The 18,053-nt window shown below is 48.2% G+C and overlaps 1 protein-coding gene across 1 annotated transcript; it reads right to left on the bottom strand.

Moving 5' to 3' along the window:
• Positions 1-5,621: 5,621 nt before the first annotated feature.
• PtA15_18A282 (uncharacterized protein) lies at positions 5,622-9,857 on the bottom strand (the record flags this gene model as incomplete). The annotated part of the gene is made up of 14 exons (XM_053164806.1): positions 5,622-5,921; positions 5,997-6,511; positions 6,596-6,869; positions 7,284-7,699; positions 7,772-7,828; positions 7,895-8,109; positions 8,215-8,360; positions 8,483-8,644; positions 8,741-8,827; positions 8,932-9,051; positions 9,134-9,482; positions 9,581-9,627; positions 9,698-9,767; positions 9,829-9,857. 14 exons carry the CDS (start codon positions 9,855-9,857, stop codon positions 5,622-5,624), a joined length of 2,787 nt encoding a protein of 928 aa, XP_053028779.1.
• Between the last annotated feature and the right edge of the window lie 8,196 nt (positions 9,858-18,053).

Genomic DNA, 18,053 nt, shown 5'->3' with positions numbered 1-18,053 from the left:
TTTGGACGTCTCTTGGAATGCTGTGAGGTGTTGAGCAATCCATTTCTGCACATATTTTGATGAACTCGGCCTTTGAATTCGGAGATTTGCGCAGCTTCCAAGCTATGGCATGGAACTAGAAAGAAGTGAGGTGAGTTTGTGGAACTTGCTCTTGCTCGGAGGTGAATCATTTACCTTATTTAATATCTGTTTGCATGATACCAAGGTGTAGAAGTTGTTATATTCATCCTCATCACTCAAATCCTCAATGTCGGCCATAGATAACTCAGAATTCGACTCATTGTCGCGGTTCAAATCCTCCAAATCTTCACTGTCAGCAGGGTCTCCTTTGGCGGCATCATCTTCCCCACAGATGGGATGATTGGTGTTGTATCTATGTTTCCATTGAGACCATGAGAATGAGTTCATTATTATTAAATAATAAAACAACTTGCCTTTGGATCTGTATCTCAACATCCTCATATTCTGATTCTTTGTCTGTTTCAATGTTGTTTGCCCGTTTACCAGGTGTTTTATTTTGGAGATTCTTGAATGGCCGCTGTGGGGCTCCATTGGTGTGACAATGCCAAAAGCACATTGCAGAGGTATTGAGACAGCATAGATACAGCTATCATTCATTATAAGAGGAGGAAGTTATATATAATACAAGCAGTGTATGTGTTGATGGGAGGAATGGATTCATTACAGATACAGACAGATGGATGAGGGATAGTGTTAGCACGGACGGAACGGCAGACTAGGATCATGTAGGATGGACGGCGTGATCAGGGATGGAATGGAGGACCATGACTAGGTAGGATGGCAGGGAGGTGGAAGGATGTTATCAATAGAAGAGGTGGAAGGTATTGGGAGCACATGTCTCAACCAGGAATGGAAGGGAGGATGGTGTGGTGTATCAAGTAAGGCAGTTTTGTAAGGGTATATTATCTTTATAAGGGTGGTATATTACTTTATAAGGGTCTAGGATTCAGTATGATGGGATATGGATGTAAGTATTAATTAGGGAGGAGGAAGAAGGAAGGATGGAGCAAGGTGGGAGGAGAGGCTTTGACCCCCAATATTCTGGATGGAAGAAGGCAACAGCTGGACATCAGGCATATGGTAGGTTACAGAAGGTTGTTTGGGTCACCTAGCAACACATGATATCATGCAGTGCAGCATATGCAGGCAGATAAGGTGTTCAAGGAGCCTGCCTGCAGGATCAATTACATCATTGTTTGGCAGGCAGTGCAACACATGCATATATTGCTGTGCAACTGATATCCCCTCCTGCAGAATCCATTACCTCATTGTTTGGCAGGCAGTGCAACACATGCATATCTTGCTGTGCAACTGATATCCCCTGCAGAAAATAGCCCTCACAAGGAGTTCCCCTGGAGCTAAAATTCCCTCACCCTTCAATATATAAGGAGGCCTCTTTCCCCCCCTCATCAGATCTTTTCCCCATCAGCCTACAGAGGTTTGGTCACAGTGGTTAGTTTAGTTACAGTGGTAGTTTAGTGGTATTTTAGTGGTAGTGGTAGTGGTAGTGGTAGTGTTAAGTTTGAGTCAGTAGTAGTAGTAGTAGTCAGGAGCTCTAGTAGTAATTAAAGTGCCTTATCAAGAGATTGTTAAGGAAGAGATTATTACCAACTTCATCAACAACAATTATAACAAGTAGTAGTAGTGTAGTAGCAACCAGGAGCTCTAGTATTGATTAAAGTGCCTTATCAAGAGATTGCTTAAGGAAGAGATCATTACCAACCTTCTCATCAACAACCCAACATCAACAACAATTGTATTTTACATAATTGATCCCACTGGATTACATTATCCCTCCAGCATCAGAAGTTGTAACAGATCTGCAAGAATAGTGATTTGAGGAATCTAGGTCTGATAGAGATTACTATACAAAAGTAAGATCTATCTTGGAATCAGCCACATCTTTATAAATATTGATTACAAGACTCTTAGTTATTTGCATAGTACCATTAGAGGGGCAGGTCTTTCAAACCACCCGTAAGTTGTAATAGCCTTTCAACCTATTAGCAATTTATTTCCCCCTCAGAGGATATTTTCACCAAATAAACATTTAAGTGTCCCACAAGAGTCCCTACACCGCAGGATCAATTGGACAATAAGATTAAGTATATGTGCAAAACACCTGATCCAATGTGGTTTGCCTTTGAAACAAGGCCATTTAAACTTTTTCATAGCGGCCACCATAGACGCATTGTTTGAGGCATTGTCGGCAACAATGCCACAGATCTGATTAAAAGCAATGAAATAGGTCATAAAAATTTATCACAAGAGGAAGGAGAGGTGAGAGGGAGAGGCATTAAATTGGACGTGCTTTATTTTGAAATTCAAATTTTTCAACTACCAACCGCATCGTTTTGGCAAGATAGTCTCCAGTGTGACTGTGAGCAAACTGAACAAAATCTAGTGGCATGGACTCAAGATTGAATTTTCTGCCATACTTCTCCACTAAGCGGTAAATGATTACCCCAAGGATATCCTGGCCATTGGCTGACTGCCATGCATCGGCCCCAAGGTACATGGCACCCACATGTTTCTGACAAACAAAAACAATTAAAGATTATTAGATAGTCAGTTTTGGTGCATCACTGAAAGGAAATAATGATTAAATGAGCTGTCTACCTTTAAATCACCCCGGTAACTGTCTTGAACAGCAGTATAGAGCATATGAATTGATCTCAAAACTACCTTCGCTGACGGCATGTGCTTAACGACTTTTGGATGGAGAATAGATTTGTGGGCCTTGTCCGCCAAAGCAGCAAAGGGTTTTGCAGCCTCTGCGCACAGTTGGTTTACCTCAAGAAACAATAGGCAGGCACTCAGATTTTGGAACCAGAAAAAACAGAGAGAGAGACATGTCGGTCACTCACCTCTTCCAAATCAATATCCCCTCCACAACCACCAAGATTGGCCAAATTCTGATTGCTAGTTGATTCACGCAGCTTCTTGAGACATCCAGTGGCATGTTTCAGAAAGTTACTGCACAACAAGTCATACATGGGCCGGTGTATTTTTGTGCTGCATCTGAAACCGGAACAAAGGTCAGTCCAGAAAATTGAGAAAGGGTCTCTGGACGGCTAACGTCTTGCATGGATACACAATCATGTGCCGTCCCTTTTTGTCGAGATGTGTTGATAGTTCTGGTTTGTGGTAGCTGGAATAGGCAGCTCTGATTTCCATTGAGGCAATTTTCTGAGCTCAAGCTTTCAGAAAACATATCAGATGCCAAATTCAGTGAGATGAACAAGGTCTAAGAGGACAAAGAAAGCTTACCAAGCTCTTCAGGATCAGAGATTTCCCGACTGGTGATAGGCTGGCTGGTCCGAGGGGCTTTTCTTGGAGAGCTAGTCAAGGTAATCTGTGACATCATTATTTGCAACCAAGATATCTGCTTGATTTGCTTTGGTCTGACCATCTGACGGTCCTGGAGGCGAGGAAGTCGGTGAATTTGAGGTCTGGCAGCGTGGTCTCTTTCTTGATTGTTTCATGGTGTATGAGGTTGAGTTCAGGTGCCGTGTACAGGTTGTTGCTCTCCAGGATTGGAGAACTCAGCGACGGGTGCCTGAACGGGTACTTGATCTTTTTCAGCCATATTTCACAGACCCGTACCCGTACACGGTGTGGAGACTGTAAAATGAAGATGTGTCTGGTGAGAGTCGATCTCACGACCTCAGCTATGCTGAGACACACACTGGAGTGCTGCCTTTACCAACTAGGCTACAGACGCTTGTGGCTGCCAGCTGGGTGGTTGGTTGGTAGTGCTCATGGGTCAATCCAACAGCCCTCCATACTGTGGTGATACATCATGGTAGCAGACTAACAGACAACTCAACACACGGCACCCCCAGGGGGGGGGGGGGGTACCCGAGGACAGGGAGGGGTACCCACCCGCAGGTGCTGGGTACCTGTGGCCATCTCTAGTGGGGCAACTGCTTGCAGTGCTGCTTCAGCCTGCTGGCAACCGTTCTCTGCCTCCTGTCGCGCCTCCTCCGCTTGACGGCGTAACTTGCGCTCCTCGTTGACAACTGCCATGAGGTCGGCCAATTGTTGCTGAAGTGCCGCAGGGTCCATGTCAGTCGGGGATTCTTGGTTCTGATTGTTTAGTTTTGCTAGTTTCTGGTTTCTTCTGGTTGGTTCTTTGGGCTCTTTCTGGTTTGGTTCTGGTTCTAGTCTGATCTCGTTCCTTTGATGAGATCCAGCAATATGTAATGGCCGCGGATACTGGAAGAAGGTCTGTTCTTAGTACTGATCCTTGAGTAAGTAGATTGCTGGATGAGGAGAGTGTGTGGATATCTCCCCGGCTCCCTCCTAACTGAGGGATCTGTGACATGGAGATACAACAGTGACATGTCCCCTGGGGCAGTCTACGGCACGCTGGCGCAGCTCATAACAGTATGCCAGAAAAGCAGCAAGGGTAAATACACATTAGTTGTAGAAAGATAAAAACCTGCTTGCTTTGATATATGGACTTGAGTATAGGCATGGTAACTTGGCCCAACCTGGCCTGTTTGCAGCCTATTTACTGGACATATTGATTGCACACTGCCAGCATAATTGGCTGGGTTGAGGTTATCCCAGTTAAATTGGGATGAACTGAACCAATTCAAACTTGGTTGGTCTCAACTGATGAAATGGGTTTATATTTCATTGGTTGAGATTAGCCATTTTAAATTGGTTGAGTGCATCCCAGTTGAACTGGGATGACTTCATCCCAGCCAAATATGCTGGCAGTGAGCTAGCTCTTGAGGATTCAAAGTTGGCCATGCACAACTTGCATGCACTTTTGCAAGTGGATGTGCAAGGCTTTTCTTGAACACCAAATTTCAGAAAAACATTCAAGCAGGCTTAGGGGGTGTAGTGCATGCAAGTCACACCTGGCCACCATTAAAACTCCCTGCACTGCAAGAAAAAGTCCCGTAACTGCAAGCAGCTGACATGCAAGAGTGCTGGGGAAGGTTGTGGTGCTACTCAAGCCTTTGTCAAGGCATGTGTCAACCAAGCTTCAATGCACAGGGAGTGTGCAACAAAAGACTGTTGAGTGCTTGGGTGGAGTCAGAACAAGCCTACAAGGGCTCATGTCAACTGCCGTCAATTGGGTGAGTTTTTCTTGTAGTGCTATTGTCTCTATGGATAGCTGAGCAGAGAAACATTGGCAGGCCGTCTATACCACCCAAAGCAAGGGCTATTTACGTGTTGACAAAACATCTCAGCGCGGAAGAAGATGGCGCGCCATGCCTCGCGAGATTCTCCGTCGTCTATCTGCGTGGAAGCGGACCGCGAGAACGCGCGCCTTGAAAGAAGCAGGTATCTATGTGATGCAACGCCAGGACGAGGCGGGATGTGTATACATGGACGATGACGACGAGACGCAGGAGTGGACGCAAGGAGACAAGAAAGGGGGCTGGAAAGTATGGACAATGCGCGGCTAGGAGGGGATCAGTATCTAGAAAAATCAGAGGAATACGCTCGATAAGCAGGAAGATGTATGTATATACACATGTTTACATAGACACTCTCGAATCGCTGATCTCAGCTGTCGAGCCCCCGCCCCCGGAGAAAAAAGACGCAAAGGATTAGAGCCATCAAGCGGCGCATTTTGGTGTTTATTTTTTCAAGATCAAATTAGAGAGTTTGTAGCCGTTAATGACGATATATTTGGAAGGATCGTCGATGGGCTGATGGTGAATGGGAGTAGCCGAGGTAGTTTCGGGATGCGTGAGCAAGTCGAGGGGGTTGTCGACGATTTCGATGAGCAGCTTTCTATTTCGGAGCGATCCGGGGAGAAGGGGCTGTCGATTGGCAAGCATGGTGCCGATCGACCTGCCGGTCTCGAGGGTGGAGAACAAGAGCGGGATAGATTTGAGCTTCTCGTGGTGATGGTGGACGTCGACAGGCGTCGACAGCTGCTCGGTTGGCGCGGGAGCCTCCGAGGACGAGGGAGGAGGCGCGGAGTGGGTGAGGACCAGGTTCTCCTTCGCGTCGCGAGACTGGATCCGGTCGGAGGTGGGGATCAGCAGGGTGTCGTCCTCGTTGGCCACGATGATCGCCCTGGCCCCCGCAGCCACCGCGGCCTCCACCTTGTCGGCAAACGTGCATTCGCCGCGCTTGACCAGGAGCACCTTGCCCCTGACGTCTTCCGGTCGCTCCCGCGTCGGGGCGAATCCGGGGGCGGGGATCGGCATGCAGCCGTATTCGTTGGGCGGGTTCAAGCCGACGACTTCCAATGGCAGATTGCCCAGCGAAAGATCCGTCGAGCCGTTCTTCCGCACGTCTGGGCCGAACGTGGCCATCATCACTGCCCGCGACATCGAGACCATGTCTTGTGAAGGCTCCTGACTGATCACCGAACCCTCGTAGTACACCCGGATCCCGGTCAAATGATCTCGGTCTCGTTGCGAGACCTGTTCGCTTTCGTTTTGCGGCTGGAGCACTTTGATCGCATATGGATCTGACAGGACCACTTGAGTCTTGGGCGATAGCTCATACGCGCCAACTGAATCACACATTCCGTTGTCAATCAGTTTGTCTGAACGCATGTCTTTTGTCACGGAAGAAAGGAAGCAAATGATTATCTTACCTTTGACGATCTCGTAGCTGTCTTGATCGAACCGCTTCCTCAAGGAGAACGTCAGGCCGGTGAGGTTCTTGACCAGGACGAAAGCGGGCGATGAGGGGGAGGACTCGAAGGAAGCATGCGAGTCCAATGGGACCATATTCCTCTTCGGCTCTGGGGGTCCAGTTCCAGGTGCTGATGATGCTGAGGAGGGTCCGAAGAACTCGACTTTATCCGGGCCGGGGTTTCTCTCGATGTCCTCCGCCGAATGACTGAAAATCAATTCAATCAGATGATCCTTCAACAGAAAGAAAAAAAGTCAAAATCCAAGCCACGCAATCAAAGCAGAAGATAAAGGATTGATGAGAGAAGCGGAATGGATCCGGGAGCGGGTTTCAGCTGGGATGAGGGATTGACACCAGTTGGGTATACCTGGTTTGATTGAAGGGAGGGAGACCCTGTTGATATTTCATTTTGGCTGGACAATGGGCAGCTTCAACAAGCAGAAAGCCACAGCGCCAATAAGCACGAGTAGATAAAGAAGGGGGAAAAGACGGAAGGATAGGCAGGGAGGTCTCCACACAGCTAGAGTGAACGACAAGGAGTGGATGTGGGGGCGAATTAGATTATTCTAAATCAGGTTGAGTTTGAGGTTGAGATGGGGAGAGGGGGAGGATTTGAGGAGAGGCAAGAGATCGCTGAGGGTCCTTACATCCGCGACCGGCACCTCGCACATCCCGCAGCTCGCCCAGCGCTCGTCGAGTCGGTCGACGGCGTGGGTCGAGTTGATCGGCGCATCCAGACTGCCCGTGATCATCCGGGCGTAGTCGAAGTCGGACCGGCCGGTGATCGAGAGCATCAGGGGGTTCGAATGCTTGGCGCTCTGCAGCGACGGCGCGAAGACCGAGCAGGTCTGCGCCACCGACGCCCGCCGCGTCCGGTTCCGCGGTGGGGCCGTCCAGGCCACTCGATCACTCTCCAGCGATTCCCGCTCTTCCCAGCCCGTACGACGGCCAAGGTTTTCCGGCATGTCTTGGGCATCTGGGATGTACAGAATGTGTCCCTCGGTGGTAAACACAAATGGCTGATCCGCATGGTTGATAGGGTTGTCTTCGTCGAAGGTGAGGTCTGGAACGGTCTCCTCTCTCAGATCAGCTAAACGAGAGGTGGCTTGATAGAGCAGAGCTGTGGGGGACGTACACAGATATTTGAGTGTCTCGGACAACATGAATGAATGCTGCCGATCTTCGAGCTTGCCTGCATCAAAAAACCAACGGGATCAATTCGGAGGGCTTGATTCCCATTGTGAGACGAGAGACAGACCCGTGAGGAGATTTGCGATGGAGGCCAGGCCGCAATCGACCCAGGTCCGATTGACGAGATCAGTGATGACACGCTCGGCCACATCCAGATAATACTCGTCCTTCGTCGCCCGATAGAGGAAGTAGTTGCTCTCCACGAATTCGGGCCGGAGAGGATACCCCAATGACGTCGCTTGTTTCTTGTGGACATCAAACACTTCGGGGATCCCTGAATATCTGAGGGTTTCATTCAGACAAAAAGGGGAGAGAGAGAGAGAGAGACGAAAAGACAGCTTGTGAGAATCCAGAAACGTGGAGTAAATGCAGAGGTGTGTTGCGCACCTGGCCCATAGATTGGCATATGTCATGTGCGACTGGATCGCTGCCTCGATGTCCCCAGCAAGCACCTGCAGGCCGGGCCAAAAGGCCGACAGCGAGTCGATCGTTGTCGTCGCCACAGCCCCCGTCTGCATGTTCACGCCGCGATACTATCAACGCCCACCAGGAAAAACAAAACAGGGCGCTCAACACTTTTCAGCAGAAAAGCCGAAATGAGACTTGTTGAAGGAGCTGTGGACCAGGACTGCAAGAAAGGGGATGGTGGGCATACCCAGAACCCGTCGGGCGAGCGCATGTACGTCATCACCGCTTTGTACGCCTGGTTCCACATCTCCAGGAACGAGTCGTCCTGCAACAAGACGTGGGACTTGAGGATGTATTCGTAGAAGGAGTCGATGCCCGCGCCGATGCTCGAGACCCCATATGCCCAATACTACACACACACAGAGCGAGAAAGGGGGACAGAAAGTGGCCGGTGATCAGCGCTTGGACAGGCCAGATCGGAGTTGGATGGATGAGCGGGGCCAACACCAGTCTGGATGTCGATCGTGTTGCCGAACAGGTTGATTGCGGAGCGCCGGTCCCACAACGCATAGAACGCCTTTTTGGCCACGTTCTGTGAGATGAAGGGGGGGGGGGGGGGGGGGGGGGGGGGGGGGAGAGAAAATAGGGCGGGATTCAGTCGGGATGGGCGGGATGACTGCAGGGCGGGAAACGGACCTCGTAGACCGGGTCGCCAAGCAGGCGCGAGAGCGTGGCGAACTCGAGCAGCAATGAGCCGGCGCCCGCCGTGCATGTTTCGGTGCCTTCTCCTTGCAGGACGCCGTGTCTCAGATTGATCTGAGAACAGAAAGAAACTGGAGCCCGTTGAGTGGTTGTGGGATATCTATACGAGTGAGGGTGGTGGTGGGGAGAGACGCACGCGAGCATAGGGGATGCCCGTGGGGGAGGCCTGGAAGGCGGGCACCAAGCGGTCGGCGAGGTCTTTGGCCAAGACGAGCAACTGGTCGTCGTATCCATCGATGCGGAATCCCCAGAGGTTATCGGGGTCTTTGGCGAACAGATGGCCGCTCAGGAGCCCGCCGAGGACCCGGATGGTGGTCTCGAAGACCTGCACCTTGGAGTCCAGGTCGAAGCTGGCCATCTGCTCGACGATCCGGATCACCGCCAGCCGGAAGTTCGCCCGGTCCCCCAGCGCGACAAAGGTGTCCAGGACGTCGATCAGGGTCATCGAGAAGTCGCCCAGCACATCGTTCGTCTCGTGGTTGTTTCTGTGGGTTTTCGCACATGGAGCGGGGCGTCAGGGTTCGCCGCTCGGAGCCTTGCTGGCCCCGCTCGGCCGATCAAATGCGGGCTTGCAGTCACTCACGGGTTTTCGTGGTCGTATCCCATTCCTGTGCACGATAACGGCCGCAGCTGCGGACAAGATCCCCCGCCTGGTCAGTGACCATGGCTTGGTGAAAGAGAGAGAGAGAGACGGACGTACTTCGTCGTCCGGATAGGCGTGCTTCATGTAATGATCAAAGCCGTGGTACCACGTCTTCTTGACCAAATCCCTGCAACAAAAGGCCCCGGTGTTAGCACGGTGTGAGCGAGGGGCTGGTGCTGACTGGGTACCTGAGTTCGAGTTTCCTTCCGGCGGACATGCGTGCCTCGGCGTGGCGGACGAGCAGGAGGAGGAGGACGGCGAGCAGGCCGCAGGAGATGGGCGCCATGAGCGGGAGGGCTTTTCGCCGCCGGGTGCGGTGGCGGGTGTTCCGGGTCTGGGTGTGGCCAGGCGGGGCGGTCGTCATCCTTCGGCGGCCGGCGGTCGCTCGTTGCTGGCTGGTCTGGTTGGTGGTGGATATTTCAAATGGGGGGGCCCAGCCTTCGCGGCGACCCACCAACACACTCATCCGCCTGTTTCAGACTGGCAGGGGCTAGGCCAAGGAGGCCATCGACGAGCCATGTTTGAGGGTGAGCTCCCCTCAGACCTCGGAGCGACCAGGCCCAGAAAGTGGACATCGCTTGGTTGGAACCTTTTACACTAAAAATATTCACCAACATAGATTAAGACCCTCCATCTCTAGTCTTCGATCACTGGGATCCTCAATCTTGGTCTCAACAGCCTGCAGACGGTTTCATATAAGGTGTGCAGCTTAAGCAACCTCAACATGAGGGCCGGATCACTTTGGCCTTGTGATTTTGGAATTGTCCAAGAGTGGGTAACTGGATCTGGGACCCTTGCAGATGTTGCTTTGGACCCGAAAAGTCTAGATTTTTGCAGGGAAATCTATGTAGCTTTTTGGGCCCTAGATTTCCCCGCAAAACTCTAGACTTTTTGGGCCTAAACCAAGCTCTGCAGGGGTCCCAGATTGGATGACTTCCCTTCACATCTGAGACCCTTGCAGTTGTGGATATAGACCCAAAAAGGCTGGATTTTGGCAGGGAAATCTGGCTTACGGGGCTCCAGATCACTTTTGGGAGGCCCTCAGATCTTGACAGGCAGTCACCCATTGCACGGGGATTCCTCCAATCATTTACTAGAGGGTTTCAAAGTAGACCCGTGCGTGCATGCAGGTCACTTTGCATAACCCAGGTTTGCGGGGTGACTGCAAGTCAGCGTTCAACTTTTGAGTTGAACACCGGCTTGCCTTGCCTTGCAAGTTGCATGCACGGGTCTACTTTGAAACCCCTTACTATTTTGCTGACAACATTTCAAAATCAACAAGATGGACAGATGTATTTAAACAAATTGAATCATTCAGCCAGGAAGAGAGAAATGCTTTGGTGTGACTAATTGACTCCCTAAAAGTCAACTTCTGACTCCCATATGGGTCCAACATCCTGGGGAACACAATTTGACATCCAGCCCCAACCACGTCCTGGACTAAATTTTGATGGGCTCTGTGGGCGCTTCTGATCCGTCAGAGGAGGGGCAGGGGCCGCTTCCAAGGGTCTGGGTGGACTTAGGTCTTGGCGGCGTAGTCATTCTTCAAGCAAGGAGCACGGGATTGGGCAAGCCCCAACATGCAGGCTAAGGCAGCTTTGTCTGCAGAACCATTTGGGAAGTCGTGGAGGGTCGGACTCGCGGTCCAGAGGTGACCAGGAGAGGCCTCGGGGCAGGTGTTGGTTGTCCAGCCGAGTGGTTGATTGAGAACAGCAAGGAAAGGCCGGTGTAAATGAAGGAGGGGCCGCGCAATAGATCAATCAACAAGGTCTTCAAAGCAAAATGGAAGGTGGACCGGTGTCAATTGTTTGCCCGATTGGGTCCAAGCCAGAGGAACCAGAGGGGTGGTTGGGCAACTGTTTGTCTGGTCAAGTTCAGAACCGGAAAGGGGCCGTTTGGGTTGACTCCTTGAGGCCAAAGGCAGGCGGCCAAGTGCAGCAAGGTGGAGAGCAGAGAAGAGGAAAAAAAAATCCAGAGAGGTCAAGGCTGGGAGCCAATGAAGGCGAGCCAATGATTGATGGAACTAGAAAAAAAAAGTGTAAGACTCCTAAATAGGGGTCTTCACTGATGGGTCAAAAGGAGGCACAAGGGATAGGCTGAAGAGCCTGGAAGTGATTCTAGTGCCAACATATACTGGATTTTGGGGACTAACCAGTAGAGAGAAGGGATCCAAGGTTCTCTGCAAGTACAACTAGAGTGATGAGAGAGGAGAAAGAAAAAGGCTTACCTAGCCAGTAGAGAGAAGGGATCCAAGGTTCTCTACTGGACTAGGGAAGAGAGGAACTGAGACTAAGTAAAATAGGCTTATGTAATCTTGTGAAAGGCTATGTGAAGGTCTTGTGAGAGGATCCTGTGAGACCCCCAAAGGTGGGGCTCACAGTATCCAGGTGTTTTGAATCTCAGTCTAGTGGGGCTCATATGATTTCATGTTTGATTCATTTTTGGATGATGCACTGACCAAGTTCCATCAAATCTTTAGGAAGCCAAATCAAATATCAGCTTAGTATCTGATGTGTGGACAACCAAAGGGGGCCACAAAGCCTTTTTAGGCATCTCTGTATGCTACATCACCAAATCTTGGGAATATTGCTCACACCACTTATTGATAAAGTATATCTCCTGGCATTGCAACAGAAAGTATCTTGCTTCCCCGTTTGCCAAAGTCCTAATCAAGCACAATCTCCACCAACTGTACGTAAATTTTACTACTTCTCTTGTATTCTACCGCAAACGTTTCTAAATCTTCAATAAGCTCACTTTACGGTTTTTTTTTTTCTTGTTTACATCCTTTGAAAGACAACTGATTCAGCTTTGAACAACTTCACCATGGTGAAGGAGTTATCAAAGCTGATCAAACAGCATGATGGAACTACCTGGGACCCTTTGGTGAGCCACCAGCGCTGCTTTTGCCACTTTGTTGCTTTAGTTTGTGGTGCAGGCCTGGCTGCAATCAAGCTTTCCACCGCCAATGGTCCCCCCCACTCAAAAAAACCCAAAAACTTCCCAACCCTTCACCAGGGGAGATATGTTCCCACTCCCCAGGGAGTGCCAGAGCTGAATTTTATGTGAGCCTGATGTGGATTAGTAACTCATCCCCAAAATAGTAAATTGGATGGAGAAGTTAGTGAAAAGTCAGTCACAATTGATTTGGAAGTCAACACAATGTTGTGTAGAATTCTTTTGTTTTCTATGTACAACTGTAGGAAGAAATATGATGAAATGATATTTCACCAAAGTTCAACTCATCAATTGCTCCTGTTTACTGATTTTTAAGGATAGCAAAGCAAAATTCCCATTCTCAAAAGTAATTCCTCCAAAAAAATGGGTTTCTTGTAATTCACATTATATGCCCTGATGTACAAAATTAAACTAAAAGTCGACTTGGTATTATTGGGTTTAGATTTTTGGAATGTGGTAATGTTGCAGTCATTGAAATTGAAACCCATTTTCTTGGAAATGTGGGAATTAATTTGAATTTGGCTGATAAAAATGACAAAAAACTGTTTTAATAGGGTGAAAGTCTGAGTTAAGTCAAGGTTGGATTGCAGTGCCAATTCACTTTGGCCATATATCCTGTCCTCCTCACAAAAATGATCTAGTGAATTTTGTATTTTTTTGCTTTTCAAAATTCACATGTGCACATGCAAGTTAACCTTTTTGCACTTTGCTAATAGTCACCCTGATGTACGCGCGTACATTGAGGTGGAAATATCACAGGATGGGCCTTGCACAGCCACATGAAAAGTAAAAAATTTGTTTTGAGACACCAATTGTCCCCCTGATGTACGCGAGTACATGAGGGGGAAAAAATCACAGGCTGGGCCTTTCACATCTCCATGGAAAGGACACACTGGTCATGGAGCCAAGAAAGGACTATATTCTGGATGAGTTCTGGATGAATTATAGATGAGTTCTGGATGATTTTTTTTGGCAAGTTATGTTTTATTTCAGGATGATTTCCAACTGATTTCCACGCTGACTTCCAGTCTTGTTCATGCCTATTCAATATTGCTTTACCAAAGGCCTCCAGCACAGTTATGGAAAAAAGTTACGGCAAGGCACTCCCTGGGGAGTGGGAACATATCTCCCCTGGTGCTTGAAACAATCAGCAAAGAGGGAGAGATGATTAATGATGGCATCAAGGCTTCAGAAGCTGAGGACAAAATTGATCCCAAAGATGTATCTGATGAAGACTTGCAAGCCAAATCCAAATCTGAGGTTGATTATCAAGACAGTTTGGGGGCCGGGGTGATTACTAGTAGCAAGAAGTCCAAAGCAAAGTATGCAACAAGTGGTATTGGTTCCACTTTAAAACAGGTTGGTCCAATCAGTCTCCATATGTCATTTCAGTCTCATCAAGCTAAGTAAACTCACACCTTTTGATCAATCCCTTCTAGATTGACTATGTATGTTGCCAAATAGCTAGTTCCCCTGCAAAACAGGCAGAGTTCCAAGGCTGGGCGCTACGCTGCCCCTTTGTGTAGCGTAGCTCTTGCACCATTGGTGGAGGCACCTTACCCCCGAGTCCCGACCCTCAATTAGCTAGCTTGGGAAGCAGCATAAGCAACCTTCACTGCCAGCATATTTGGCTAGGATGAAGTCATCCCAGTTTAACTGGGATGCACTCAACCAATCTTAGATGGGTTGATCTCAACCAATGAAATATAAAACTAAGGGGGGACCCTTGGATTTGTATTTCATCAGTTGAGATCAACCAAATTTAAATTGGTTGAGTGCATCCCAGTTTAACTGGGATAACCTCAGCCCAGCCAATCATGCTGGCAGTGCTTCTGGGTTAGCCTAGGCATCTGGAACCCTACCAGTGCTGAAAAAGTAAAACCATAGAAGTTAACAAGACCTCTACCCAGTGTTAGACCAGACAGAGCAACTGTGTGCCACTGAGTGTTAAAAGACTGTGGGCCCCCCGACCCACTGTGGCCAATCTGAGCTAACATCCACTAACACGCGGCCCCCTGGCCCCTGCTCCAATTGGACCCACTTGCGCTGTAGGGATGAAACAGATGGTTTAATGCGCCAAAGATGGGCCAGGAGTGATGTGGGAAGACCTGTAAAAGGTTTCACTCAATCATTCATCAAGGACTGAGAGGCTTTCTCAATGAAGGCACATCCAGATCAACACAAGGTGTTGATAGGCATCCAAGGAATAAACCAGCCTGGGTGTGTGGTTTTACCAACTGTGAAACCAATCTGATACAAATGTTGGGATTTATCAGTAGGGTCTTGATTAATTGACTACCTAAAATTTGACTTCTGCTGCCAACTATCAAATGTGGTTTACGTTGTGGTAGAAGAAAGGTGAACTCCACTATGAAATGTCCAGAGCAGACCCTCTTCTACACAAGATAATCCAAAGTAGCTGAGGGAACTCCAAACTCAATGTAGCATAAGCACGCAATGAACTCCGCAGAAGGAAAAGAAGTCCTTAGAGCAATAATAACAATAGTAATCTGTTGTAAAAGTGAGGTAAACCACCATAAAAAACCACAAACACCACAGGAAATAGTCATAAGTAAACCATAATAAAGACCCTCTGCAATCACAACCTGCAGAAAAAGAGTAAGAATCTGTCAAGTAATCAAAAGTCTGTAGAAGATAGCATAATCCCCTCCTGCAGGAAGGAACACCCCCCCCTCTATATAGAAAAATATCCACTGCTCCTCTTTAGATAATAAACCAAGAGAAAGATACGCCCGATGTCATAATCCCAATCGAAAAAGAGATGAAAAATAGAAATCCTCCTAGAATGCCTTCCCAAGAAATGTGTCCAAAATCGTGATCCCATTTCTGCTTTGGCTTCACAACACATACTCAACACACAAAGATCAAAAGAAATTGATATTTGGTTTGATCTTGTATAGAATTTTGACTGGAGAGGACTTGCTTTTTGAAAGCCGTGGAATACAATTAGTGGTTGCTGTAGCTTTCTTCAATTCCTCCGCCCACCATTCAGGATAGATTTTTGCTTGCATCATCAGACATCAATTCATTTCAACAAATCTGGGCCAGCTACACTAACATTAGCGCTAGCGTAGCGTAGTGTTAGCGTTTTTAAGCTATGCTACGGCGGGGCTAGTGTTAGTAACCCGATTTGCCTGCTAGCACTATTAAGAGAGAAAAAAGTGCTGGTGAAGTGCTAGCGGTTTTTACGGCCGCTAACACTACAATTTTTGATGGGTAGCGTTAGCGTAGTGGTGCTAGCTTATAAAAAAGCTTCACTCACTTTCAGCATAGCTTTTGTGTACGCTAGCGCCGCCTGAGGAAAAAACTGGGCAGGAACAGCCCAAATCTGTCCCTGTGCGACTACAGGGATATAACTGGGCAGATATAACACCCCAGTTTTTTCCTGCAGTCATGAAAATACAGGAAAGAACCTGAAATTTTGTTTCTGCCCAGTTTCTCCGGCCCTAGTGTAGCGGAGATTCATTCCACTACGCTACCAGGGGAGAAAAAATCTGTTAGCGCCCATCCTGCTATTCTAACTGTTAGTGTAGCTGATTTTTTTCTGCACAATTTTTTTGAGCGTTTGCGCAGGAAAAAAAACTACTCTACAGCTTGGCTTTAGTGGCGTAAAATCCTGCTAACACTTCTTGAAAAAGGGCCTCCATTAGCGCTGCTATGATAATGCTAAGTGGCCCTGTAGCGTAGTGTAGCTTGGCAGCCCACCGTTGATGCCAATGATTGTGTGATTTGCACGTTCTGCCAGCCCATTATCTTTGGGAGTGTAAGAACAATGGGATGTTATGTTATCTTTAATGAAAAGTAATGGATAATGTAACTCAATTGGTGCCATTATTGTTGCACTGACGGCAACAATGTTTTGATTACATTTTTTTTAAGTTTATCCCTGTTTGATTAGACCCGTTACAATATCCCCCACAATCTCAGGGGGATAACCTGGGGTTTTTTGCCCATTTTCCAGTGTTTTCAAGCCCGCTAACGCGGTTAGCGGGTTACTGGAGTTACTTTCCGCGGTATTGAGGGGAATAGCCCCCTCCATTATGTTATTCAAACATGCGCAGGCAGATTTTACCAGATAAAAATAACACATTATCTGCTAACAGTGGGAATTTATGTTGCAAAAACCCTCTAGATAACATAACATCACTGAGTTTAAGCTGGTGCAAAATTTTGCTGGATGCCTTCTGCTTTCAGCATTTCACTAAGATAAAACTCCCTGTCCCCGGGGCCCGTCCGTGATAAGTTTTTTCATAACATGACCGGTCTGATTCTCAAAGAATGTTATGAAATCTGCAATCAAACTCGCGGCTTGACTCTTCAACGTACTGTATACTTTAGAGTAGACTCAGGCAAAAAACAAAACACCCACAGCTGGTTCTTCACAACCGGTTGAGAGGGTGCTGTTGATGTCCATGTTGTCTGTGCAACACGGAATTGTTCAGACTTTGTTTGGCTTATGACTGTTTCTTCAGGGCGGGTTTGATCATTGGTCTGGTACAGTCAAAGAAGGTGATTGAACTTACCCTGAGTGGTGGTGCCCTTGGCGTCTTCAGGGTTCTCAACCGGGTTGCGCAGGCTGTCGCTATATTCGCTGAATCGGGCGGGTTGCTTTGAGCCCGTCTGGGACTGCATCAGGCCTGGGCTTGAATCTGGACAATAGAAATTAGCCCAGCCCGACACGTCCAGTTAGTTCCCAATAGCCATCCTTTGGTTCCGGCACCACTTCCTCGTTTTCCTTTGCCATCACGCGACATACTTCTCTCCGTGGACTCGATGTTTTTACGAGCCTCAACACACCAAACAAACCTCATCAATCATGACTCAGCCCGCCGACAAGCGCATGGAACAAGAACCAGAATCTCTTCACAACAGTCTGCGCAATAGTCTCACTTCACAAGGTATCAGCACGGTGGAACAGTTCTTTGGCCTTGATGGGAGTGGTAAGCCAAGAACCCACTCATGTAATTAATTACGTACCATCTGATCCTATGTATTCTTTTTCAGAAATCAAGAAGCATATACTCTCATTGGAAGTTAAAATCCTTCCGTCAGATTTTACTTTCTTCCTGTTTGAATATAGGTTGGCAATGTCATCCCTTGCTCACACCGGTTACTTTGAGAATTTCAAGCCTTTCATCACAGTTGTCCTGGCCAACGAACCCACATCTAATGAAGAAATGCTTGAGCTTGTCTATGAAGGATTCAGTGCTCCCCGAAACGGTCCATCGGCGTGGATCAACTCATCAGCATCCGATCTCATGATGTATACCTCGAGCTACAATGTTTGCCAATTCCGTTCTGTGCTCGAGCTGCAACGGAAGGGAGTAATGTACCCGGATGTTCCAGGTTTGGTGGAGCATTTCATCTGGCAACATCACATTGCTCCCATGTTGCTCCTGCAACACCACGAGAGCTTTGTTAATCAAAGGTTTGA

This window comes from Puccinia triticina, chromosome 18A (genome assembly GCF_026914185.1).
Source record: "Puccinia triticina chromosome 18A, complete sequence".
Lineage (NCBI taxonomy): Eukaryota > Fungi > Basidiomycota > Pucciniomycetes > Pucciniales > Pucciniaceae > Puccinia > Puccinia triticina.
The sequence above is the reverse complement of the archived record's forward strand: the minus strand, read 5'-3'. Positions and strand labels throughout refer to the sequence as shown.